Genomic DNA, 25,553 nt, shown 5'->3' with positions numbered 1-25,553 from the left:
CTACATTTTGACATAGGGGAAAGGCGAGTAAGTCTCTTAATTAACACAGAAAGGCAATATATTTGGCCCCTAGTGAACACAAACCAAAGAAGAGTGTGTTTCCCCTTCTGTAATTGCCCTTAGAGTGAGGGGTGGATGGAACCTATTGCCTAGGGTTCCCATTAGTCCCTGTTTCCCAGTGACAGGCCCCAATGCAAAGGCCTTGGTCCCCAGAGTCCCCGAATGCAGCTATTCACTCAATAATGTCCCCGTTCAGTGTTCATAGAAATTTCGGAACTCTTTTTTTCCCATATATTCCTAATGCTGATGCTGAAAAACGCAGGCCAAGGATCAGCTCCTCCACTGGCACCAGCCTTCTTATTTGCCTGCACCCAGAACCGAGTCGGTGGGGCTGTGAGTGAATCTGCACACACAGAATTTATTCTTTATCACTGGGAAGGATTTTTTTTTAGAAAAGACCCTTTATTTAGAAACCACTGCCAACACCACCTTGATATTGCACTGATCTCATACACCCCCTTCCATGTTATCCCCTTAGCTAAAGAGCGATTCCTGTTCCATTTTCATCTACACCAGGGAGGGACCCCAACCTTTTATATCCACTAGCCACATTCAAATGTAAAAAGACTTGGGGAGCAAAACAATCATAAAAAAGTTCATGGGTTGCCAAGTAATGGCTAAGATTAGCTATTTGGCAGCCCCTATGGGGACTGGCAGCCTACAGGAGGCTCTGTTTGGCAGTAAATCTGGTTTTTATACAACAAAACTTGCCCCCAAGCCAGGAATTCAAAAATAAGCTCCTGCTTTGAGGCCCCTGGGAGCAACATCCAAGGGGTTGGGGAGCAACATGTTGCCCCTGAGCCACTGGTTGGGGATCCCTGATCTACACCATGAGAACAGAGTCATTTATATATATTTAAGGGTACTAGCAATGCTACTGGGAGAGGCCACTTGTAATTTCCCCCCGGATGTGGCAAGCAATATGGCGACTTCTACTAATTTCATATGACAGTTTGTGGCAAAGTGTAAGCTTGCTGTAGTTGGTCTGTTTAATAAAAAAATAAATCATTAACACAACCATTATTATAAATTGCTTTATTCATCTTTACTGCAATTCTAATATCCCAGTGATTCATTTGGCATTTGGTACCAGATTCTTCATTTAATACATTCATATTCTCATTTCTTTCTGTACCTGGAGTTGATTTTGTAATGATTTTGCCCTTAATGGCTCTGCTCTCCAGTTTTGAATCTTAACTGTCATCTAGTTGCTAGGGTCCAATTCAGCTTAGCAAGATTTACATGGCAACCTTGCAGCCAATCACTGTTGGAATAAGAAAACATGTGACTGCGGGTTGACTTGCCGCACGGGTAACTGTCAGTTAAAATAACGGTTTTCTCACTTCATTTCTGGGATCAGAGGTAAGTGGATCGCACCACATACTACGGGGGACAGTTTAGGAAAATAATGACATAAATGCAGAAAATCGCTATTTAATTGCATCACTGGGATATTAGCATTGGGTTTTGCACATAATATGTACTTTTAATAAATATATAACATGATTATGGGAGAATTGGGGTTGGGGAGCTGGGAGACTACAAACCTCTCAGGATACAAATAGTAAAATTTGGGATAAAAATTGCAATTCTGATTTTAATGTTCCCATTTTTCTGTATTTTGCTTTGTAGTTAAAAAAAAAAGTGCAAGTTTCCAAATTATTAATTGAAAATTCTGAAATTTCCCATTTATCCATCCACCACCTGTAGCTCTCACAGTGTTTGGGTGACAGTTGGCCACTTGGTGTTCAGTTTCCTCTTCTAATACTATTAATATTCCTATTTCTCTCTCAATCGCACTTTTTTTTTTTTTTTTTTAAATCGCCTTCTTTAAAAGCTTTTTAAGAAAAAGTGTTGGAGCTGACATTTCTTAGCCACTATTGGTCCCCTTGATGCTGCCTGAGGCTGGTGACACAGGCAGTCACTGCTTTTCTCTGATCTAAAACTTAAACTGCTCCCATCATCCCCTATCAGACCTGCAGCCTGTAGTCTTCCAACTGCCACCGACCTACAACTCCCATCATCCCCTATCAGACATTCAGCCTACAGTACACCACCTGTCACTGGCCTACAACTCCCATCATCCCCTATCAGACATTTAGCCTGTATTCTTCCAACTGTCACTGACCTACAACTCCCATCATCCCCTATCAGACATTCAGCCAGTAGTACACCACCTGTCACTGGCCTACAACTCCCATCATCCCCTATCAGACATTCAGCCAGTAGTACACCACCTGTCACTGGCCTACAACTCCCATCATCCCCTATCAGACATTTAGCCTGCAGTCTTCCAACTGTCACTGACCTACAACTCCCATCATCCCCTATCAGACATTTAGCCTGCAGTCTTCCAACTGTCACTGACCTACAACTCCCATCATCCCCTATCAGACATTCAGCCTGCAGTCTTCCAACTGTCACTGACCTACAACTCCCATCATCCCCTATCAGACATTTAGCCTGCAGTCTTCCAACTGTCACTGGCCTACAACTCCCATCATCCCCTATCAGACATTTAGCCTGTAGACTTCCAACTGTCACTGGCCTACAACTCCCATCATCCCCTATCAGACATTTAGCCTGCAGTCTTCCAACTGTCACTGACCTACAACTCCCATCATCCCCTATCAGACATTCAGCCTGCAGTCTTCCAACTGTCACTGACCTACAACTCCCATCATCCCCTATCAGACATTCAGGCTTTAGTCTTCCAACTGTCACTGACCTACAACTCCCATCATCCCCTATCAGACATTTAGGCTTTAGTCTTCCAACTATCACTGACCTACAACTCCCATCATCCCTTATCAGACATTCAGCCTGTAGTACACCAACTATCACTGATCTACAACTCCCATCATCCTCTATGAGACATTCAGGCTGTAGTCTTCCAACTATCACTGACCTACAACTCCCATCATCCCCTATCAGACATTCAGGCTGTAGTCTTCCAACTATCACTGACCCACAACTCCCATCATCCCCTATCAGACATTCAGGCTGTAGTCTTCCAACTATCACTGACCTACAACTCCCATCATCCCCTATCAGACATTCAGGCTGTAGTCTTCCAACTATCACTGACCTACAACTCCCATCATCCCCTATCAGACATTTAGCCTGTAGACTTCCAACTGTCACTGACCTACAACTCCCATCATCCCCTATCAGACATTCAGCCTGCAGTACACCAACTATCACTGACCTACAACTCCCATGATCCCCTATCAGACATTCAGCCTGTAGTACACCAACTATCACTGACCTACAACTCCCATCATCCCCTATGAGACATTCAGGCTGTAGTCTTCAAACTATCACTGACCTACAACTCCCATCATCCCCTATCAGACATTCAGGCTGTAGTCTTCCAACTATCACTGACCTACAACTCCCATCATCCCCTATCAGACATTCAGGCTGTAGTCTTCCAACTATCACTGACCTACAACTCCCATCATCCCCTATCAGACATTCAGGCTGTAGTCTTCCAACTATCACTGACCTACAACTCCCATCATCCCCTATCAGACATTCAGCCTTCAGTACAACAGTCACTGACCTACAAGTCCCACTATCCCATATCAAACCTTCATCCTTTGGCCCTTGTTATCTGATTGCACTCATACAGGTACATTAATCTTCCCTATAGAGGTGGGTGGAGCATACAGACATCACACAGGGGAGACATTGAAGCAGCCCCATCATTGCTAATCCAGCTGCGTTTTCTATCATGAAATCCAAACCCTGTAATCTTCCCCTACCTTTCTACAGGATCCCCACTGTTTTGAGAGCTGCCATTATTGCTACTCCCCCTATGTGCAGAATGATAACCCCCCCCCCACTAATGTATTGGTACCTCCTGTTAAACAGACTCTCAGTATCTTTTCCTATTAATGATGGCATCTCATAGACTGGTGCAAGGGATTGTGGGAGTTCTAGTAACAGCTGAGCGCTTCATGTTATGGAGCCATGATCTCTAACTGGAGGGCCCTACCAACTACTGCTGGAATATATCAGGGCCCAAAGGCCACCTGTGCAAGCAGGAAGTTGGTCAGGTCAAACAGCATTCTGGGAAAAAAGTACCTTCTTTGCTTCAACTGTGCCCATTCCCTGAAACCTACAGTAATACAAATCCAGAGAGGTTTTTAGGTACAAATGATCTGACCCCTTTTACAGACAAGTGTGCAATCAGATCAGCAAGTCCCCTCATTATCCATCATCAGTTTATAGGCATTTGTTTTCTAGAAATTCTATTCAGCCCAGAGCTTTGCAAAGAGTTATTTATATATAAATATGTCATTCACAAAACTACAGCTCCCAGCATGCCCAGATAGCCTGCAGCTGCCTTCTGAACTTAGAAACACAAATAGGAGGTGCCAAATACAGTGTAATTCAAGGGGAACTTTACCTTTAAAGCTGATATACGCTAACGTGAGACAAAATTTAGAATAGAAATATCACAGAAAATAAAAATACTAAAGCAGTTTAGGGTTTGTTTTTGGTACAATGAGAGAAAAGGTGTGTACTTATATAAGGCAGTATATTCTGCTATGGACAATAGAGAAGACTGGACCATGTGAGCTCACAATCTCTTCCATCTTTCCATCTCTGTAAAGTGAATTTCCGAGAGACAGAGCGATTTCCTGTGATTTTCCTGAGATTTTTCCTGTGATTTTCCTGAGATTTTCCAGTGATTTTTCCAGTGATTTTCCAGCGATTTTTCTAGTGATTTTCCAGTGATTTTTTTTAATATCTATTTGGAATCACTATCAGCTGATAGCTGTTTTTTTCTGAACACAACTGCTCTTTTAAGAGCAAAATAACTTGGGCGCAATGCCACTCTGCGCCCCCCGGAGGAAGGTAAGGAGGCTGCTACTGTTTTTATTTTTATCAAGTAAATGCCCCACTGTACCCCTGTCCCCCCAGCAGTCCTTTATAGTTACACCCTTGTATAAGGAGCTGTCTGAATAAAGTGTTTGTTACTTATTTATAGTAACTGCCCCTTAATACAGCAGTGGGCACATTTCAAGCTTAAAATCTGATTCTGTACTAAATTGCCCTTTAAAGAACCTGAATAAATATTTGGTTCTACATGGGGCAGTTTATCACAGAATCAGAAGCTTGAAATCTGCTCCCTATCCCCTCAGGGGTGGCGGGGGGGTCTATACAAAATTATTTTGCTATGGGGCCCAGTAACTTAATTACCCCACTGTTCCTATCAGTTACTTTACTGAGCAGTAACTTTTGGGGAAGGGCAGTTTTCACATGGGGTAGTGTCATTTTGTTACTCAGTGTTGGGCCTTATAACGTTCCTTTTAACTAAGAGAATTTTTCTCTTTTTCCCCAGCGAGAAGCTAAATCCGGAACCCTCTCCGAGATTTATAAGGTGAGTAAAAAGGAGTGAGTAAAAAGGAGGGGTAAAAAATGGGACCCACTCACTGTAGGGGCTGCTAGAGCAGGGAATCTGGGAGCTGGTTTGGTGAGACCCCACTTAGTTGTATGAATGTTCCAGCCTCCAGTAAACTCTCTCTTACATGGACCTTGTGTTTCTCACCCCCACAGTCCCCTCCCTCCCTATAGGTAATACATGTTTTTCACCCTGGGAAATATTATTTTATCAATAAAATCCCTTCTATTGATATTTTCCAGCCTCCTGATGGTCGGCTGACCAAGGGTGTGCTTCTCGGACAGGGCGGCACTGGCGATGTGTACAAGGTAAGGACCCAACCAATTTCTTACAGAGTAGAGGGGGACTGAAAGCAACTTTAATGTGCTATCCCTACCCCTGCTTTGCACACCAAGAAATTATCTGATAACTGGTAATTCTGTAGCCCTTTTATTCTACTGTCAATGGCTCCCCAGGAGCGCTCATATTCCATAGAAGTAGCCATATACATATAACACATTTAAATTAACTTTCAGTATGTAGACTTTTAGAATATAGTGATACTTTGAGACAATTTGCAGTTGGTCTTCATCTTTCTTTTGTGCGGTTTAAGAATTATTTAGTTTTTTTGTTCAGTTAACCCTTTCCGTCTATGTTACAGGGTCACCACCATCGCAAAGGTGTTGTCGCCGTCAAGATGGCCAACATCACTTGGGTAGGGTATCCTTATATTTCCATTCTCCATATCATTGCTATTGGTGTGGTTGCCTATGGGAGCTAAAGGGTTTCTATTATTTCAATCTAGAGCGAGGCTTCGGTAAGTAGAGAAGTGAACTTTCTCCGGAAGTTCGGCGGCCATAAGAACATCGCCGCTTTCCATGGAGCCTATTACAGGGCACCTCTGGAGAAGAGCAAACCGGAGCTCCTGGAAGTAAGGAAATATTTTCACGTTTGTCCCTCGTGCCAAAGAATTCTCCATTGGTGGTGATATAATGCACGGCCTGACTTCATTTCTTTCTATTGCAGCTTGTCCTTGAGTACTGTGATGGCGGATCCCTGCAGGACCTGATCACCAAGACCAATGGCCAATCCCTGAAAGAGACCTGGATTGGCTATGTCTGCAGGGAGGTATTGAAGGTAAGGCCAGAATAATGCCTTGAGGGACTCTCCTATTATTTTGCTTTACATATAACTATATTCTTATAACATACATCTCAATCTCCCCAGGGGCTCGAGTTCGTCCACCAACACCGGGCTGTTCATAGGGACATTAAGAGCCCCAACATCATGCTCACCAAGGAGGGGAAAGTCAAGCTGAGTGAGTATAACTTACAGGAATAACATGAATGGATGGCGAGAAGCTTTTGTGAATGTGAATTTAGAGTGATGCATAATTCAGGTTTTTATGTTATTGCCTTTAAAAACGCATTTTCTGTTCATACGCATAATCTGTCATTTCAGTTGACTTTGGACTCTGCTGGGACCTGGACCCCAAGACAGGGAAGTGCAGCGAGGGAGACGGAACGCCACACTGGATGGCACCTGAGACCTTTAGGAGGAACAACAAGCGTGTGGGCGTACGACACTAAAGTAAGTTGTACTTGGTTCTGTGTTTTCCATTCATTGTATGCAGGCACTGATGGAAGAACCACCTTGTTAATGAGTAACCGAATCATTCGCTAACCCAATGGTCTCCTTCTAATGCTCTTTTGTGTCTGTTTTCCAGTGTGACATCTGGTCGTTGGGGATAACCGCCATTGAAATGGCCGAGGGAGAACCACGTAAGTGAATCCCAACAATTCAGTACTTTGGAACTACAGGCTAGTTGCCTAAACTGGCAAAGGGCATTTATTTAGTAAGATGCAGGAATCCTGGCTGGGCCGGTGCCTTTACATACAGGAGTATAGTTTGTGGTACCCTAGTTAGTCTGCTGCTTACATATGTTTAAAGAATTGATGAATTTTTTTTTAATTTTTAGCTTATGCTGAGGAAGAACGAGTCAAGGACCTGATCCTTAACAACAATTCACCTCAGCTTCGATCAAACACCTGGTGAGTCCTGTTGTTATAGATTTTTCTGTCCTGTCACTCTTTATCTTATTTATGCATTTAAACTATTTCAAGTAATAAATCTGTTTTTTATTGTAAAGCTGAAAGTTAATTTTCATTACTTTTTTTCAGGTCACCGTGTTTTGTATCCTTCTTGGATTCCTGTCTCAAGAAGGATCCTACAGAGAGATGGAGTGCTAAAGAACTCCTTCAGCACCCATTCATCACTGGCCTGCCGCCTACGAAGACCATCAGGGCGGAAATCAAAGAACATCTTCGGGCTCAGCACAACTGGCCGGAAAAGAAAAGTGAGGGAATCCTTTATATTTGGTATAACTGCACCATTGTACATGGAGAAGCTGCAAGAGTTGGTCTCATTATAGTGGCGCTAGAGATAATGAACAATTTAAGGGGTATTTTTCAACCAAATATGACTTTTTAGTATAATATTAACAATGGGATTCTAAGACAAGTTACAGTTGGACCTCCATGTGCAAGTTATGGCAAACATTTCTAAGCAGGGATGGGATCACTTGGGAAGAGTGTTAATAGCAGCACTTGTGTGTGATCCAATTTTTTCCAAATAATGAGATCAAAAAAAGGGAGTTTTTGTTTTGGTTCGTTCCTTACTGTAATTTAATTGATTTTTACAGGATTGAGAGCAGCAGCTCGCTGGGCCATAAAGCATCTGTGGCGCGCTTGTGACATCTGCGCAGAGACATCCACAGAAGGAAAGGAGGCTCAGCAATTGGCACTGGAGGGCTTTTCATATTATTGATCTTGTGGCCAATAACATCAAATGCCCAAGATGAATCTCCGGAATAACATCCTAGGAGAGAGAAACAGGTATTGTCTCTGTTAAATATCCCTTTACATTGGTCCTATAAGGCCTTAGGCTGCCCGACAAACACCAGTTTAGTCCCCACTGAATCCCAACCCAGCAAAGAGCTGCATTTTTAGCTAGAAACACCTGTGTGTATTTCCTGGTTAAAATCCTCCCCATGTGCAAAGAGACCTGGGCAGAAGGGAAAAGCACTGCTCTGCCATCTTTCCTTTCCCAGGCGCTCCTGCAGACTCAGACTTGCACGTGTGGGACAGTAATATTCTCTGACTACTGACACTTGGGAAAGCAAAGTAAGAAGGTGGCACTGTACTACTTTTGTTCAATGGCCAGTGCATTTTATTTCTAAATAAGGAGCACCAGCCTAGGGGTAAAATTCCCTAAAATGTTGGCACCACTAGTAAATAAGGCTTTCCTTGTCCTTTAATGTCACACTAAATCCTCCATAATGATATACTACTAACCTACTACTACTACTACTACTACTACTAACTAATTTTTATTTTATTTTTCAAACAGCACCAGTGCCAACTACTGCTCCACCATTGGACGGGTAAGTATTCCCACAGCTCCACTAGGCAAATTCTCACATTTAATAAATACATACACATAGGAATATTCCATGTATAGCGCCCAGCAAGTTGCCAGGGGCAGCAAAAAGTCACTGACTTTTACATCAAAATTTTGCAGTGGAGAAAGTGCTATTGTGCTCTCTGCACTAGCAATGCGGCTCCCCTCTGATGCTAAAAACCTAAGCACGGGGGGAGCGAGGGGGCGGCATCAACTTGGCCTCCTCAGGTGGCTGGGACCCTTGAGGCAGCACTGCACCCCACTGTACACTAGCAGAGGCTTTTCTTCAGATCCCCCCTCTACATTCCTATAGAAATGCTACACATACATTAAACAGTGTTAAGAGAGGGCTGCAGGCATATTTAGCAAGGGACAAATACAGGCAAACTGACAGGGGCTCTTAGTAGAAGTTGATTCAGGGACTTGTCCGATTGCCCTTTTGGGAGTCAGGAAGGAATTTTCCCCCCTTTGAGGCAAATTGGCTCCGGCTTCAGATGGGGTTTTTGCCTTCCTCTGAATCAACTACTAAATAGGAACATTCCATCTACACTAAAACCTGAACTAAATGGACAGGAGTCCTTCCCAACCTAAATTAATATGAATAAATCTAATATATAATGTTTATAAATAAACTTTTATACATGTATTTTACTGGTGTTCTTGCATTTTTATAGTACCATAGTATTGCTAAGGAATTTTAGAGTATGGAGACCTGCAGTGCAAGGGAAAAGGGTAAAATGAAGAGAGAAGTGGAATCAAGGAGCAGGGGTGGGAGCAATGGGCAAAAGAGAGACACTAAGGAATAATAAGTAGGGAATAATCTGTGTTTGATCCCAGTCTCTTGATCTTCATTGAGTTTTGGTTTTGGTCAGTGTTCAAAGCCTTGCACGGCAATTTTAACTTAATACATATTATATATCACATAAAAATTATATATAAGATGTCAATACCCTTAGTACATTTCGGGCCTAGCAGGGACCATCCTATAAGAATAGCACCCTAACTACTAACTAGTCAGTTTAATCACCTAATTGAGGGGAGGGATCATTATGGTAAATGGTGAATATACACTTACCAATGAACTTGTTTAGCAATACAGCAGCCCTGTGCCCTAATATTAATCAATACAGTCTATGACTAGTACAGGTATTACTTGCCCTTTAAGGAAAGGCCAGATGGTATGGGAAGTTGTGTTTGGACAAGACCATTAAGAGACACTTTGATATCAGTTCTATCACACCCTACAGGTTGGTGCTTCCCCACACGTTGGGTAGAAATAGAATGAAGTTGGGCTGCCTACCGTGCTTTAGCTGAGGTTGAACAATAAACCCTAAGGATCATAGCATCCATGCCCCTTGATACCCATGAGTATGGAAAAGGGACACTGCTACTGGGAGTTGGTGCCGCGCCACCATGTATTTACTGGCGCTGGGTATCCCTTGCACTGATTTAAGCTGGGTGCATTTATAGTACAGTAAATTCCCATTAATATCCTTTGGTTTCCCTAAATTTAGTGCACGTACCAAATACGAACCTGTGACCGACCCAACAATCTTTAGACATATGAGTGTATTTATCTTATAGCTTAGTGACAGTGTCACTGGGACTGTGCCAAAGAGTGAATAATAAAAGATACTATAAGAGTAATGGTACTGAGAGTTTTCCGTATAATTAAAAACATGTTACTAAGTCATAGAATATATAGATTGCCTCTCAATGGGGGTTAAAGGAGTTCCTTGGGTTTCATGTTGGAGTGTTGCTGACCAACAATAAAGGGCCACTAGTATACTAATACCCTTGAACACTTGTATTGTGGTACAATAAACTGGATGAATGGCATGTGTAGGTACTTATGCCCATACTTGCCCTTGTACCTGTGAGTACTTTCTAGAACCTGATGAATACAGCACTGGCACGCTCATTGATGCAAGGGAATCCTGTCATTACTGCCAGCCTGGCCATGGCTGTCACTCCAGGGTTCCCCTACTGCATTGTCTTAACTGGTACTATGGATTTGCCCCAAGCAACTGGCACACTAATGCCATTATTACCACATATTAACTCACTACTTTAGGTCCCTATTGGTGCATCAGGCATCACTGCACCAGGTGCCTTTAGTTGCAGCCGCAATCACACAGGAATTCTGGGGGTGGGAAGCTGCATTGTGAAAGTGCAGTCGTGAAGACCTGGGGCCCTTGTTCTTGCTCTGCTGGAGGGGAAAACTCGAGGGGAGCCAAATGCCCCCCCACCCACTCCTTGAAGTATGACTGAAGGGTTGGGACCACTATGTGGGGTTTAGCTTTGAAGCAGTATTGTTGCTTGTCAATTTTATAATCATAATTTTGAATTCAGGTGAAAAACTGGAGGGATGCTTTTTGCCAAAAACACACCCTGCCCACAATTATAAGCCCCACCAACTGTTAAAAGGCATGGGAACGAGATCTGGGCCACCTACTACATGAGCAAGTATGGCATCAAATTTGGGAGTCACTACTGGAATCCCTCTTGAGATTGTACCTGGTTCTATCTAGGATACATAAGATAAATAAAGAATAGTCCAACTGGCCTTAGGGCTCTGGCACACGGGGAGATTTGTCGCCCGCGACAAATTTCCCTGTTCACGGGCGACTAATCTCCCCGAATTGCCATCCCACCGGTGACAATGTAAGTCACTGGTGGGATGGCACACACGGTGGCGCGATTTCTGCAAATCAGCAAAAATGCCTCGCGAGGCAACTTCGGCGATTTGCCGAAATCGCATGTGCAGGGTGTGCCATCCCACCGGCGACTTAAATTGTCGCCGGTGGGATGGCAATTCGGGGAGATTAGTCGGCCGCGAACAGGGAGATTTGTCGCGGGCAACTAATCTCCCCGTGTGCCAGAGCCCTTAGAGGATGTGGAGAGGAGGGCACGGCCAACCACATGAGTTAGACGATTCTGGTCCAGAGAATACGAAATGATATACTGGGTCACTGGCCTTAATGTCTGCAAAATACCAGAACAAGCATTGCTGGGACTCCCAATACTGAATACAAATAAATACACCAGATCTCTTATCACTCAATTACTTTTAGCAGCTAAACTCACCACAGCGAAATCTAATCTATACTGCAACTTAAGAATAAAATAAATTGGATCCTGGTGAATAAAAGCTCCCTAGTAAATGGCCGACAAAACCAACTTCAAAAAATATGGGCCCCCGGATCCGGTGCGTCACGTTGCTAGACGTGGGCCAAAACCCTTCTCTCCAACCAATCAGAAATGAATGTTTATTCACTTTACAAATGGAAATGTGAGGATACTGTCTAGTTAAGTTGATATACAGTGAATAAACCAGGTCCGGAGGCATTTCCCAGACATTTAGGGCAATTAGAAAATGCTACAAAACCAAACTGGAAGTTACTTCCATCTATATATGGGATGAGAGAGGAACAAGCGGATCAGGGGGTGTTAAAGAAAGCACCGTTGGTTGAAAGTTATTTTCTCTTTATATGTTTTTTCATTCTTAAATTTATCCTAGCAAACACTTGCACTCTATAATCACAGCATGTTGTACTCTGGGATCGTGGAAGCCCCGGACCCCCAGACACTGCAATTCACAGCCCCTTTTATTCAAGAACTTATCATCATCTCACTTTACTTGCTCTATTATTCACCTATGTTTATAATAACAGACACACCAGAGATTGTTACTAAATGTACTTTTAGTGTTCTGATAATATTCCACATGCTTTTGTACATTGAATGTGTTTAAAAAAGGCAAATTTAAAAAAGAAAAAGGGGCAAATGATCTCATTGCAATGACAGGGATTATAAAAGTTGGAGTGAGGTCTGTATCAATGAGTTGATGCGGTCCCTGATCTGATAAAAAAAAATCAAGCCTGTCCGATTGATATCTGGCCAATTTTTGGCCTGTTGAAGGGCCCCATACATGGGCAGATGTGCTGCCAAGTTGGTCTTAAATCTGCCTGTGCATGGTCACCTTAAGGAGTTAGCACATCTCTCAGTACAGCATCATCTGTGCGATGCTATTGGCTGGTGACTGCAGGTTCAACATTGAATTTTTCCCAAACTGTCCAATAGCAATAGTCCAAGTTTCAGCCTTGTGAAATCTGAACAATAATCTGGCCAATAACCACTTCTGATGGCACAGACCCGCCCCCAGAAGGCACACACCCCCAAATATCATGACCCCACTTCGGTATAAGCAATCTCCCACTACAGCCAGCAGGGGGCGCGCTTGTATAATAAACACACAATAGGAGGCGTGGAGTAGTTCAGAAGGGCAGCTGGCCTCTATACGTGATTGCGCTCAGCACTACCCTCTAGCGGAGAGCTGTCAGTATTTAGGAGCGTCTGGGAGCCAACTTCTGGTCATGTGATGGTGTTATCACCTGATCCTGATCACGTGTTCTGCCTGCTAGCGCCAAGCGAGACGGAGAGAGTGAGTAGTTGGAAGCGCAGTTTCAGGCGGCGCTATGGCTTCCGCGCCGGTGTGGGCACTGCTGGCTCTCTGCTGCGTCATGCAGCCCGGCTCTTCGCTCGTCAGGTAAGCCTACGGGAGTATTTATTGTGCGTGTTCAACTCCTGCACTTACCTGTTGTCTGACTGCTGATTGGCTGATTCCTTCCTTCAGCCTGGAACTATATCCTTAGTGCGTATGTAGGCGTTCTATAGGGTACTGTGTAGCAGTCTAGGCTGCTGGGTAATAACCAGGGGTTACAGCGTGATCCTTTATGTAGGTGGGAGGGGGAGCCTGGGCCTCTAGTAGTGGGGGCTTCCATAGGTTACAATAATAGGGCCCCTTATTGGTAGTTGAGGGAGGCAAGTTTATTTAGTAATAATCTTTAGCACTTTCCAATATGTTTAACCTGTAGCTTTTCTAGTTGTTGAACTTCACCTCCCAGCACCCTCCCTGCAATAGCCCCGCCCCCTATAGGGCATACTCTTGTATTATAATTAGGAATTATATTTATTGGCCTTCGATTAAACTTCCCCTAGTGAATGTGATTGTAAGCTCCTGGGGCACAGACTGATGGAAATGATGTAAAGCAGTGTGGGATATGTCTGTGCTACATAAATGATGATGGTGATAACGGGCTCCATGTTGAACAATTCTTTTAAGCAGTGGGATTAGTCATTGGGATCTTGTTTATTTGGGACAAAGGAAACCTTTTGTCCAGCCTGTGGGTCCCTGGCACATGTAGAATGAGCATATCCAGCAAGTGCGCAGTTGGGGGCTAAGCGCCTGAGGCAGATGCACATGACCTCTCTGACAGTACCAGTGCTACACAGCAGGGGGCAGAGCAGTTACATGATTCCAGCCTTAGCTGAGTAACTGGTACTGTCAGTCTGTCTGACATGTTTCTCTCTCCACTGACATTTTTCTTTAAAAATAAAAAATAAAAAAAGATAGATAGAGAGAGATATATATCTCTGCCAAGCAGATCTAAGCTCTGCCACTTGTGCTTGGGGTCGTGGTAAATAATCTCTATGGTCTGGCGATTGTGATCCCATCTGTAGGTGTTTAAATGGGTGGAGACATCTGAAGGCTGGTGGAGGATGCTGGGAGATTAACCCCTGGGGTTGCAGCATAATCTATCCTTAATTGTAAGTGCCAAGTGTGCAGTTTGTTACTCGCTGAGAGGTGGGTACATTTGGTACTGACGCAGGAATATCTTTGAAGTCGATGAACAGGTTCTGGTTCTGAAGTATTGGTGCAACTAGTCTTAAGTGCTTTGTGTCACTGTCACAAGTGTGTGGAATTCACTTTGCTGTGCCCGTCCTGCCCACAACCTTAAGTGCATTACCCAATTATGTCCTTAAAATGTTTGCAGTTTGCCTCCCTTGCGACAGTGGGACAAACACTCCAGCCCTGTGACTGACGTCTGAAAACTGTAACGCTGGAATTCATTTAGCAGAACGCTGTGTGGCGCCTCCTGTACCACAATGTGATTAGGATAATGACACTGTCTCTTTAAGAGACGCCATATGCACTGGTACCACAAGCAAAATGCTGTGTCTCTTCGTTCCCACATCCAATGAACATAAGTAGGAGATTTAGTGATTTGCCTTCAACAGCAAGCTCTTACCCCTGCCCCCCAGTGTGTGTTTAAAGGAACAGTAACACCAAGAAATGAAAACGTATTAAAGTAATTCAAATATAATGTACTGGTGCCCTGCACTGGTAAAAGCTTGCTTGTTAAGAAACCCTACTATAGTTCATATAAATACATGGCTTTGTAGCCCCGGGGGCAGCCATTCCTGCAGTGGTACAGCTGGGGTGTTTGCTACAGAAACCCTACTATAGTTTATATAAATACCCCGCTGTGTAGCCCCGGGGGCAGCCATTCCTGCACTGGTACAGCTGGGGTGTTTGCTACAGAAACACTACTATAGTTTATATAAATACCCCGCTGTGTAGCCCCGGGGGCAGCCATTCCTGCAGTGGTACAGCTGGGGTGTTTGCTACAGAAACCCTACTATAGTTTATATAAATACCCCGCTGTGTAGCCCCGGGGGCAGCCATTCCTGCAGTGGTACAGCTGGGGTGTTTGCTACAGAAACCCTACTATAGTTTATATAAATACCCCGCTGTGTAGCCCCGGGGCAGCCATTCAAGCTGGAAAAAAGGCATAGGGTACACAGCAGATAACAGATGACACCATTGCATTCTACAGGACTTCTGTTATCTGCTGTGTACCCTGTGCCTTTTTTCCGGCTGCCCCGGGGCTACACAGCGGGGTATTTATATAAACTATAGTAGGGTTTCTGTAGCAAACACCCCAGCTGTACCAGTGCAGGAATGGCTGCCCCCGGGGCTACACAGCAGGGTATTTATATAAACTATAGTAGAGTTTCAGTGTTACCAGTGCAGAGCAACAGTACATTATATTGCAATTACTTTAAAACACTTTCATATTTTGTTGTTACTGTTCCTTTAAGTGAGTTACCCCCTGTGGCCTAGAAGCCCATTGTCGCCCTTGTGGTGTTCTGTTGCTGCTGCTTTCGCCAGGTGCTAAATTTCCATTTTTGCTGTTTAAGCTTTTGTTCTGTATCAGCTGCTCAAAATGTGCTCTTCTGCCCCCAGGATCCCACTGAAGAAATTCACCTCCATACGCCGCGCTATGTCAGAAACCGACCAGGATGCGCTGAAGTTGAGTGGAAATGAAGCTGCCACAAAATATTCTGCTTTTCTCAATAGCAAGAATCCCACCCCAGAGACACTGCTGAATTATTTAGATGTAAGTGATGGATGCTCTGTAGTCTTTAACACATATGGTAGTGACACGTCCTTCGTCTGCCTCGTGTTTTAGTATGGGCAGAATGAAGGGCACGTCTGGCTGAAATCATGAATTGGCACAGCGGCTAATCTACAGCGGAAATGGCCATTCTGTTTGTACCACAGTCATGTGCTGGTTTGCACAGCTGAGACACAGCTTAGACCCATGGCCCTCAGACGTCCCACCCCCTACTGGGTTCCAACATTTACACTGGGGACGTCTTGAGATCTCAGACACATGAAACCCTCTCCATGCCAGTTGCCCTGGTACAATTCCATAGGTACAGTGGTGTGAAAAACTATTTGCCCCCTTCCTGATTTCTTATTCTTTTGGATGTTTGTCACACTTAAATGTTTCTGCTCATCAAAAACCGTTAACTGTTAGTCAAAGATAACATAATTGAACACAAAATGCAGTTTTTAAATGAAGGTTTACATTATTAAGGGAGAAAAAAAAACTCCAAATCTACATGGCCTTGTGTGAAAAAGTGATTGCCCCCCTTGTTAAAAAATAACAACTGTGGTTTATCAATTTCAATATCAATTTCTGTAGTCACCCCCAGGCCTGATTACTGCCACACCTGTTTCAATCAAGAAATCACTTAAATAGGAGCTACCTGACACAGAAGTAGACCAAAAGCACCTCAAAAGCTAGACATCATGCCAAGATCCAAAGAAATTCAGGAACAAATGAGAACAAAAGTAATTGAGATCTATCAGTCTGGTAAAGGTTATAAAGCCACTTCTAAAACTTTGGGACTCCAGCGAACCACAGTGAGAGCCATTATCCACAAATGGCAAAAACATGGAACAGTGGTGAACCTTCCCAGGAGTGGCCGGCCGACCAAAATTACCCCAAGAGCGCAGAGACAACTCATCCGAGAGGCCACAAAAGACCCCAGGACAACATCTAAAGAACTGCAGGCCTCACTTGCCTCAATTAAGGTCAGTGTTCACGACTCCACCATAAGAAAGAGACTGGGCAAAAACGGCCTGCATGGCAGATTTCCAAGGCGCAAACCACTTTTAAGCAAAAAGAACATTATGGCTCGTCTCAATTTTGCTAAAAAACATCTCAATGATTGCCAAGACATTTGGGAAAATACCTTGTGGACCGACGAGACAAAAGTTGAACTTTTTGGAAGGTGCGTGTCCCGTTACATCTGGCGTAAAAGTAACACAGCATTTCAGAAAAAGAACATCATACCAACAGTAAAATATGGTGGTGGTAGTGTGATGGTCTGGGGTTGTTTTGCTGCTTCAGGACCTGGAAGGCTTGCTGTGATAGATGGAACCATGAATTCTACTGTCTACCAAAAAATCCTGAAGGAGAATGTCCGGCCATCTGTTCGTCAACTCAAGCTGAAGCGATCTTGGGTGCTGCAGCAGGACAATGACCCAAAACACACCAGCAAATCCACCTCTGAATGGCTGAAGAAAAACAAAATGAAGACTTTGGAGTGGCCTAGTCAAAGTCCTGACCTGAATCCTATTGAGATGTTGTGGCATGACCTTAAAAAGGCGGTTCATGCTAGAAAACCCTCAAATAAAGCTGAATTACAACAATTCTGCAAAGATGAGTGGGCCAAAATTCCTCCAGAGCGCTGTAAAAGACTCGTTGCAAGTTATCGCAAACGCTTGATTGCAGTTATTGCTGCTAAGGGTGGCCCAACCAGTTATTAGGTTCAGGGGGCAATTACTTTTTCACACAGGGCCATGTAGGTTTGGATTTTTTTTCTCCCTAAATAATAAAAACCCTCATTTAAAAACTGCATTTTGTGTTTACTTGTGTTATCTTTGACTAATAGTTCAATATGTTTGATGATCAGAAACATTTTGTGTGACAAACATGCAAAAGAATAAGAAATCAGGAAGGGGGCAAATAGTTTTTCACACCACTGTATCTGTAAGCGTACTCCCAAATATCCGTCTCACTAGCATTCCACTCAGCGTAGGAGTGGCCCCCACAGTTTGGGCACCTTTGGCTTAGTGCCATGCTCCTGCCCAGCTGGAAGCAGAATGACTAGTGACTGCAGTGCTGTGCCAATATTACTGGCTTGGCAGGAAATGATTGGGGGAGAATGCTGTACCCACATCATTTATCTAATCATATAAAGTTAATCATACTTTTACCCTCACATGCTTTTTTTTTTTTTTTCTTATCTTTCTCTGACAGGCGCAGTACTATGGCGAGATTGGCATCGGTACTCCTCCTCAGCCATTCACTGTGGTGTTCGACACGGGATCCTCTAACCTCTGGGTGCCATCAATCCACTGCTCCTTTTGGGATTTGGCTTGCTGTGAGTCCTAGAGCTGCTGCTGGATATCGGAGTGCCGCATTCTTTCATTTCACAATAGAGCCCTGTTTCTTGGCCCACATGTTCCTGGACTACATTTCTCCGCATGCCATATTTTCTGAAGAAGCATGGCAGGAATTGTCATTCTAAAACATCTGTAGGGGAGGGGGGGGGTGTCCAAGGTTTAAGGATTATCACTTACCTGGTACCCCCGGGGTATTTCTGGAGGAGCACCACAGAGTGATTGTCTTCTGCTTTTTTTCCTTGTGGCAGTAGCAAATGTGCAGTATACGGGAAAAGTACAACTCCGCCTAAACTTAAGCATTTTGAATAGTGAACATAATTTCAAGCAACTTTGCAATATTCATCATTTAAAAAATATGCAGCCTTTTCATGATTTGTAATGTAGTAATATGGTTTGGAACAGTTCCCTAAGCCCCGGCCCCTGTTCCCCTGCTGATCTGGCTGACTACATTGAGACTAAAATAAGAGTGTCTCCTGACCTGGGCATTGGTCTCGGTCACAGCTGATTCTCCTCAGCCAGTAGCTTTAATAAGGAGAAAGACTGTCACTACTTTAAAAATGCTTTATGGCCTTTAAAAATGGGTGTTGGTCTGGGCAACCTCTCTTTAAAAGCCACAAGCAGGGGGTGACTAAGCCTGTAAAACCAGTGCTTTGGTCTTGGCAGTGTCTCTCCATTATAAAAGCTAATGGCAAAGTAGGATCAGGTCTGTGACTGAGAGCAGTTCCCAGGCCAGGAGACACAATGCAACCAGGCAGGGAGGTGCCAGTCCAGATACTAAATCCTAATGGAACAGGGGGCCAAGCAATTGAGCCCTGACTGTATCTGGTAAATGACAGCGCTGTCTTGGGTTGGAGGTGGCTTGGTTCTTGCTGGTAATTGATACTGGTGTACAAACACAACCGAATAAATGTGTACCTTGCCAATAAGGCCCTCCGGGCAGAGTTTTTAGAATATATTATAATGGTGTACATGCGCTAAAAAGGGGAAATATATCTGTGGTATTTTGGTCTGTTTCAGTGTAATTGTGGTTTTGCCCTGTTTCCAAGTCTATGCAATATTTCATCCTGTTTCAGAGCCAGTTCCTTTTTTCATATTGGACTTTATTCCTATTTTCAGGGTTGCACCACAAGTACGATTCCTCCAAATCCACCACCTACATCAACAACGGCACAGAGTTTGCCATCCAGTATGGCAGCGGGAGCCTGACTGGCTACCTGAGTAAGGACACCGTAACGGTGAGTGACGTACTGGCCCATAGGCACCAGTTCCACCCTGTAAATACTCGGGCAATGTATACATTAGGGCTGAGATTTCCACTGGAGTCAGTGAAATGGGTCATTTCTCAACACTGGGCAAATTTATCATTTGCCCATGGCCAGTAACCCATGGCAACCAATCAAATTGTTGCATTCATTGGTAGCTTTGTTGCATTCTCAGCCAGCTGCAGGTAGAAAACTTGCTTGTTATGGGTTTCTGCCCTGGAACAAATTTGCTCAGTGTTGATTAAATGAGCCCCAGTGACTTAAGGTTTGGATAAAAGTAGCCAGCACTCAAAAAAAAAAAAATTAAATTAAATCCAGGGCTATTTCTGTAGCGGTATGAATTTAGGCCATGAAGAGCCTACTAGTTGTAGGGAAGCAATCTTTAGTGTTACTGTAGCTGGGATAGAATGGAATGAGATGTGGAGGTGCCGGGGCCTGTTCTGTGGGGAAGTGTGGAGCTAGGTTGCATGGCATTGCGATGGGGATTGGTCATGAAGTTGCATTATACTGTATAACCCCAGGCAGCACACTGATGTTGCAGCTATGGAACATGCCTAACTGTATCCTTTCCCTCTCACAGATTGGAGACTTGGCAGTAAATGGGCAGTTTTTTGCAGAAGCCATTAAGCAGCCTGGCATTACCTTTGTAGCAGCCAAATTTGATGGCATCTTAGGTATGGGTTACCCCAAAATCTCTGTGGATGGAGTCCCTCCTGTGTTTGATGATATCATGGAGCAAAAGCTGGTGGATAGTAACATCTTCTCTTTCTATCTAAATCGGTGAGTGTATGCATGGCATGTAGGGCAGTGACGCTGCTGCCTGTTCTGCTCTCACCTCTTCGGCTACTGATCTGTGCCAGTCTGAACCTACTGTACTAAGATTGGATCAACCCGCTGCAGAGACATGGGATGAATATTAAGGCCACTGCCACATAGGGCAGTTTCTCAACATGTGTAACAGCAGGCTGAGAAACTGCCTCTCCACTTTGCTCTGTTTCTCTACCCGAGTCACTTCTTCTGTCCAAGCACAGGCTGAGAGACTGCCTGTGTGTCAGTAGCCTAAGAGCCTCAGCTAGACTTAATTTTAAGAGGGTCTTTACTATATCTATTGGCCAGTAGGTGTAAAATAGGGATCATTGTAGTGGGTACATGCATGGTCCACTGAACCAAAGTTTCTTTGAAAATGCCCCATGGTTGACTTGCCTGGCAGATGCAGGGAGTTGTAATTCCCACCAGGTGGCACACCTGCATCATTTTCAGACAGACCTGCAAAGTAAATGGGATTTCTGCCCTGCTTGGTCAAATATGTAAAAAAAAAATATATATATATAAATATATAATAATTTTCAAGATGTGCTTCTTTGAGCAACAGGTTGCACTTCAAGTACTGCATTGAGTTAAAGCTATAATGCATGCAGCTCAGATGTCTTACTTGCCTGTTACCACCATTTCAAACTGAGAGCCTTGTCTCCCCCACCATTATATATGGTTCAGGCATGCACACAAGCAATACTTATTGCCTATGAATTGGTGCGTATCCTACGTGTTGTGTGCATTGTTTTAAGAAAAACATATATTTGGTTATTAAAGACCATAACCGATCTTTTCTATGTTTATACATGATCCGTAAGGGGTATTTAAGGCCACTGCTACCCTGCACAAAGCCAATAGTCATACGCTGTACTAAGCTATAATGAAAAGGAAGACTCCCCTTCACTTTCTAAAGTGTTTATTGCCTCAGGTTTTCCAGGGACTAAATTTGCCATCCTTAAGTGCTCATAAAACCGACCCGTGTTTAGTAGTAGATATAATATCCATGTTGGGCAACTGTGCATACCTATTACTCTGATCCACCTAACTCTAGTCTCACCCTTTTATTGTCATCAGGAACCCAGACACACTGCCTGGGGGAGAGCTGTTACTAGGAGGCACAGACCCCGCATTTTACACTGGGGACTTCAACTACATGAATGTGACTCGGAAGGCCTACTGGCAGATTCACATGGACCAGTAAGTGCTTTCTGATTGGGTGACTCATTGAGGTATATTGTAATTAGTTAAGCATTTAGATTTAAGATAAAGGGGAAGTGCTACATGCTTTCTGCTGCCCCTTGTGTACTCCTGTGGGCTTTCCAGGGACTTTCTTTTTTGTTTTTTTTTTTTTAATTCCTGGACTTACTTTTTCAAGTTAGCAGTAAATATGGATAAGAAAGGAAAGGTGGAGACAAAGCTCAGCAGCAGTAGGTAGGAAGCAGAGGACACGTAGGCTCCTAGAGAAACACTGCTTGGGAGGGAAATGTGACACTGCTGAGGGGTATAGATCGGAGGAAATGGCACACTGCTGTCACAGAGGAGGTAGGGGGACATTAAGCATGAAACATGGAGAAGGTAGGGGAATATAGAGCAGAGTCTTCATCATGGTTGCACTGTGCAGCCCTTTGCTCCCCTTCAAAGCAGAACTAAACTCTTTTTTATATACTAAACTTATTGCACTAGCCTAAAGGTTTAGCATCTCAATAGCAGCAATGATCCAGGACTTCAAACTTGTCATGGGCTCCCCATCTTGGTAAGTGTCTGCGACACACACATGCTCAGTGGGCTCTGGGCTGCTGTTGGGAAGCTAAGCTTAGGGGCCTTTGAAAATTATTGAGCAAAACAATTAGGTTGATCTGCCATAAATTATTAAATTCTGATACTAATTACACTGGTTTCAAAGCAGCCATGTAGTAATTATCTGTATTAATTACTTATCAGCCTTATATTGTGACATTTATATTCTGTATATAAAGTATATTGTGAGTCTTTGAAGCTCAGTAACTGACCGCAGCACAGAGCATGTGCGGTAAATCACCAGAAAAGATGGGGAGCTACTGGGTCATCTTTGGGGGCACAGATCTTCCCTGCTAAGGGGCTGTGGCTGCCTTGGGCTGTTACAGAAGCACAAAACCTAATGTACAACATTTCTGCCCTACTTCTTTAGTTAGGCTTTAGTCCTTTTAAATGAAGTAAAGCTGGCAAAAGTCAGTGCAAGAAACCATAATACAGTGGCTCAAAAAAGGCCAAGTTGACCTTGTTTCATCTTCAGCATATTTATCATATGGGTATTTCTTTTAAGATAACCCCCATTCTACTGCTAACTTATTTTCTCCAAGATGCTTCTCTGTCCTTGTGAATTGATTGACTCCCGCTCACACATCAATACATTGATTTCGCTGTAGGCTGAGTGTTGGGGATCGGCTTTCCCTCTGTAAGGATGGCTGCGAAGCTATTGTGGACACAGGAACCTCGTTAATCACCGGGCCGGTAGAAGAAGTGACAGCTTTGCAGAGAGCTATCGGGGCTATCCCACTGATTCGCGGAGAGGTGAGATTTATGGCACGATTAGCAACACTGCGCACATTGTTATCAGGGCAGTTACTTAAAGCTGCCAGTCAAATCTGAACTGCTACACGGAGACCAGTTTGCCCAATGTTAATAAATAAGCCCCAGAGATCTAAACTGCAGGTACCAGTATTTTTATTACGAGTGCTCTCTGGTCTCCTCTCTTTCAGTATATGATCCTCTGTGATAGTATCCCATCACTTCCTGTCATCAGCTTCACATTTGGAGGTCGGGCATACTCCCTAACAGGGGAACAGTATGTGCTAAAGGTAAGTAATTTCCTTGGAATTATGCCTCGCTGTTCTGCTTGCAGCTGTGTATCACTTAGTGTGACATCTCTTGTCTCCTCGCAGATTTCAAAGGCTGGTCGCACCGTCTGCCTCAGTGGCTTCTTGGGCCTTGACATCCCTCCTCCGGCCGGGCCCCTCTGGATAATAGGAGACGTTTTCATTGGCCAGTATTACACTGTTTTTGACCGTGCTAATGACCGTGTGGGTTTTGCTAAAGCAAAGTGATGTCTCCCGTGCTCTACTCACTGGCATAATCACCCCCTCCCTTTTTGAAGATCTATTTTTCCAATAATGGACTTTACACGACAAAATCAACATGCCCAAAAATGCATTTAAACACAATGTTTTCTTAAGTCTGCACTGCTGTAAATTGTGAATCAGAATGTTTATTTATAGGTACCTAGATTTCTTAGTAGGGCTTTTTGACCCACAACTTGACTAAAATGTCATTGACTTGGCAGCACTTTATGGCATCGGGTAAAGAAATTCTTAAGACATTAAAAGCTGCTTTTTGCATTTAAAGACTATGATTAATTGGTACATACATTAAAATAAACTTTGATTTTTTTTTGGTATTACTGGTCCCTTAACCCCATTTAATGGAGTGTGGTTTGTCTTTAGAACTTGAATTATGTAGAATCAATTCCGTTGCTCAAAGGGTTAATCGCACCTTTTGTAGCAGAGCAGAATTGTTTGGAATAATTTTAGTAGGTTCTGGTGTTTTTCGTTTAATTTTAGATCAAAGCTGCTTGGGTGTGATCGGTCCCTGCTGGAGTAGGTTTGCTTGGACTTTAAAGCACAGCTTCCTCGCGGCATTCCATCTATAAACGCATTGTTCTCGTTTTGCTCGATTCCAATTCCCAGGGCGCCATGTTTCCTGGTTGTTCCACATTCTCGGCGCCAACAAAAGAAATGCGCCAAGGGCCGTCAAGGTCAGGAGCAAAACACTGTCAGGGGAACAGGGGTTGGACTGAACCAATTGCTGGCTCTAAAGGGGGTGTGTCATAGTAATCTACTCCATACACTGGTTGGGAGGGGTTAAGAAATCTTAGTATGGTGATTCGCTATAAGATGCACAAAGCTTTTTGGGTAAGTTTTCTGTTGGATGCTTTATTGTACTCAGGGAGGTGCAAGGGAGAGAGATGCAGGTATTAGAGACACCCAAACGTGATTCATAATTGTTTGGTTCTACAGAAACCATTGAAATGATGTACCTTACACTAGGGGGCTGATTTTACTAATCCACAAATCCGAATCCCGAATGGGGAAAAAATCCGATTGGAAACTAACATTTTGCGACTTTTTCGTATATTTTTCATCACCGTTGCGACTTTTTCGTAGCCGTTACGACTTTCGTGAATTGTCGCGACTTTTGCATAGCCATTATGACACTCGTGAATTGTCGCGACTTTTTCGTATTGAGCGTTCGTGGATTAGTAAATGTGCCCCTAGGGGATGCACTGAATATAGAATTTGGTTTGGGATTTGGCCAAGATTCTCTGGAGCTACTAGTTGCAGCTACTTGTCACGGCTACAAAAATAGACAATGCTGATCATTTATCGAGGCAATTCTCTGTATTGTCTATTGCAGGAAGTGGAAAATGTTTTAGGATTCGGTTCGGTATTTGGCCAAAACTTTCACAAGGGTTTGGCCATATCCTAAAGTGGTGGATTCAGTGCATCCCTACCTGACTCTTAGTGGATCTGCACTCTCAGTAGGGATACTGTACCGGATACACAGCAGCCCTATGATAATGGAGATTCACAACGCTCTAGACCTGCAGCCCTGACCTTGCATATTTTACACGCCCAATGATAAACCGGGCCAAGAACCCAAGGTTGGAGGAGCCTCAGTTTCCCTTTAAACGGATTCAGAAGCACTTAATATTACTGGAATGTAGCCCCCACTGCAGTAGGAGTTGGAGCTCAGTGGGTGAGGTCTTGTATATTCCAGAATGACTTTGGAGCACATAAGGGCTCTGGCACACGGGGAGATTAGTTGCCCGCGACAAAACTCCCTGTTCGCGGACGACTAATCTCCCCAGATTGCCATCCCACCGGCGAAAATGTAAATCGCCGGTGGGATGGCATACGTGGCGCAAGTT

At 43.8% G+C, this 25,553-nt stretch overlaps 2 protein-coding genes and 1 long non-coding RNA gene across 3 annotated transcripts; 2 read left to right on the top strand and 1 right to left on the bottom strand.

Moving 5' to 3' along the window:
- Positions 1-1,080: 1,080 nt before the first annotated feature.
- LOC116410222 lies at positions 1,081-3,879 on the bottom strand. The gene is made up of 2 exons (XR_004222182.1): positions 3,828-3,879; positions 1,081-1,324 (listed from the first exon to the last, which is right to left on the bottom strand). It is a non-coding gene; the product is annotated as an uncharacterized LOC116410222 (long non-coding RNA).
- A 3,172-nt stretch (positions 3,880-7,051) lies between these two features.
- LOC101735085 (serine/threonine-protein kinase 3) lies at positions 7,052-8,173 on the top strand. Its single transcript, XM_031901381.1, has 3 exons — positions 7,052-7,233; positions 7,431-7,503; positions 7,633-8,173. Exons 1-3 carry the CDS (start codon positions 7,215-7,217, stop codon positions 7,940-7,942), a joined length of 402 nt encoding a protein of 133 aa, XP_031757241.1. The 5' UTR covers positions 7,052-7,214; the 3' UTR covers positions 7,943-8,173.
- A 5,124-nt stretch (positions 8,174-13,297) lies between these two features.
- On the top strand, positions 13,298-24,043 carry ctsd (cathepsin D). Its single transcript, NM_203633.1, is given in 9 exon segments — positions 13,298-13,460; positions 16,002-16,155; positions 18,370-18,493; positions 19,632-19,750; positions 20,358-20,557; positions 21,665-21,787; positions 22,996-23,140; positions 23,329-23,427; positions 23,512-24,043. Coding segments are annotated over 9 exon segments (1,197 nt in total). The 5' UTR covers positions 13,298-13,389; the 3' UTR covers positions 23,674-24,043.
- Positions 24,044-25,553: the final 1,510 nt, after the last annotated feature.

The sequence above is a fragment of the Xenopus tropicalis genome, chromosome 4 (assembly GCF_000004195.4).
Source record: "Xenopus tropicalis strain Nigerian chromosome 4, UCB_Xtro_10.0, whole genome shotgun sequence".
Lineage (NCBI taxonomy): Eukaryota > Metazoa > Chordata > Amphibia > Anura > Pipidae > Xenopus > Xenopus tropicalis.
This window is presented reverse-complemented; position numbering and strand designations above follow the sequence as displayed.

What these genes read in the sequence shown, in the direction of transcription:
- LOC101735085 (XM_031901381.1), top strand. An exon ending in CAGCTTCGATCAAACACCTG is followed by an intron (nt 7,504 to 7,632) that starts GTGAGTCCTGTT and finishes ACTTTTTTTCAG; the next exon opens with GTCACCGTGTTTTGTATCCT.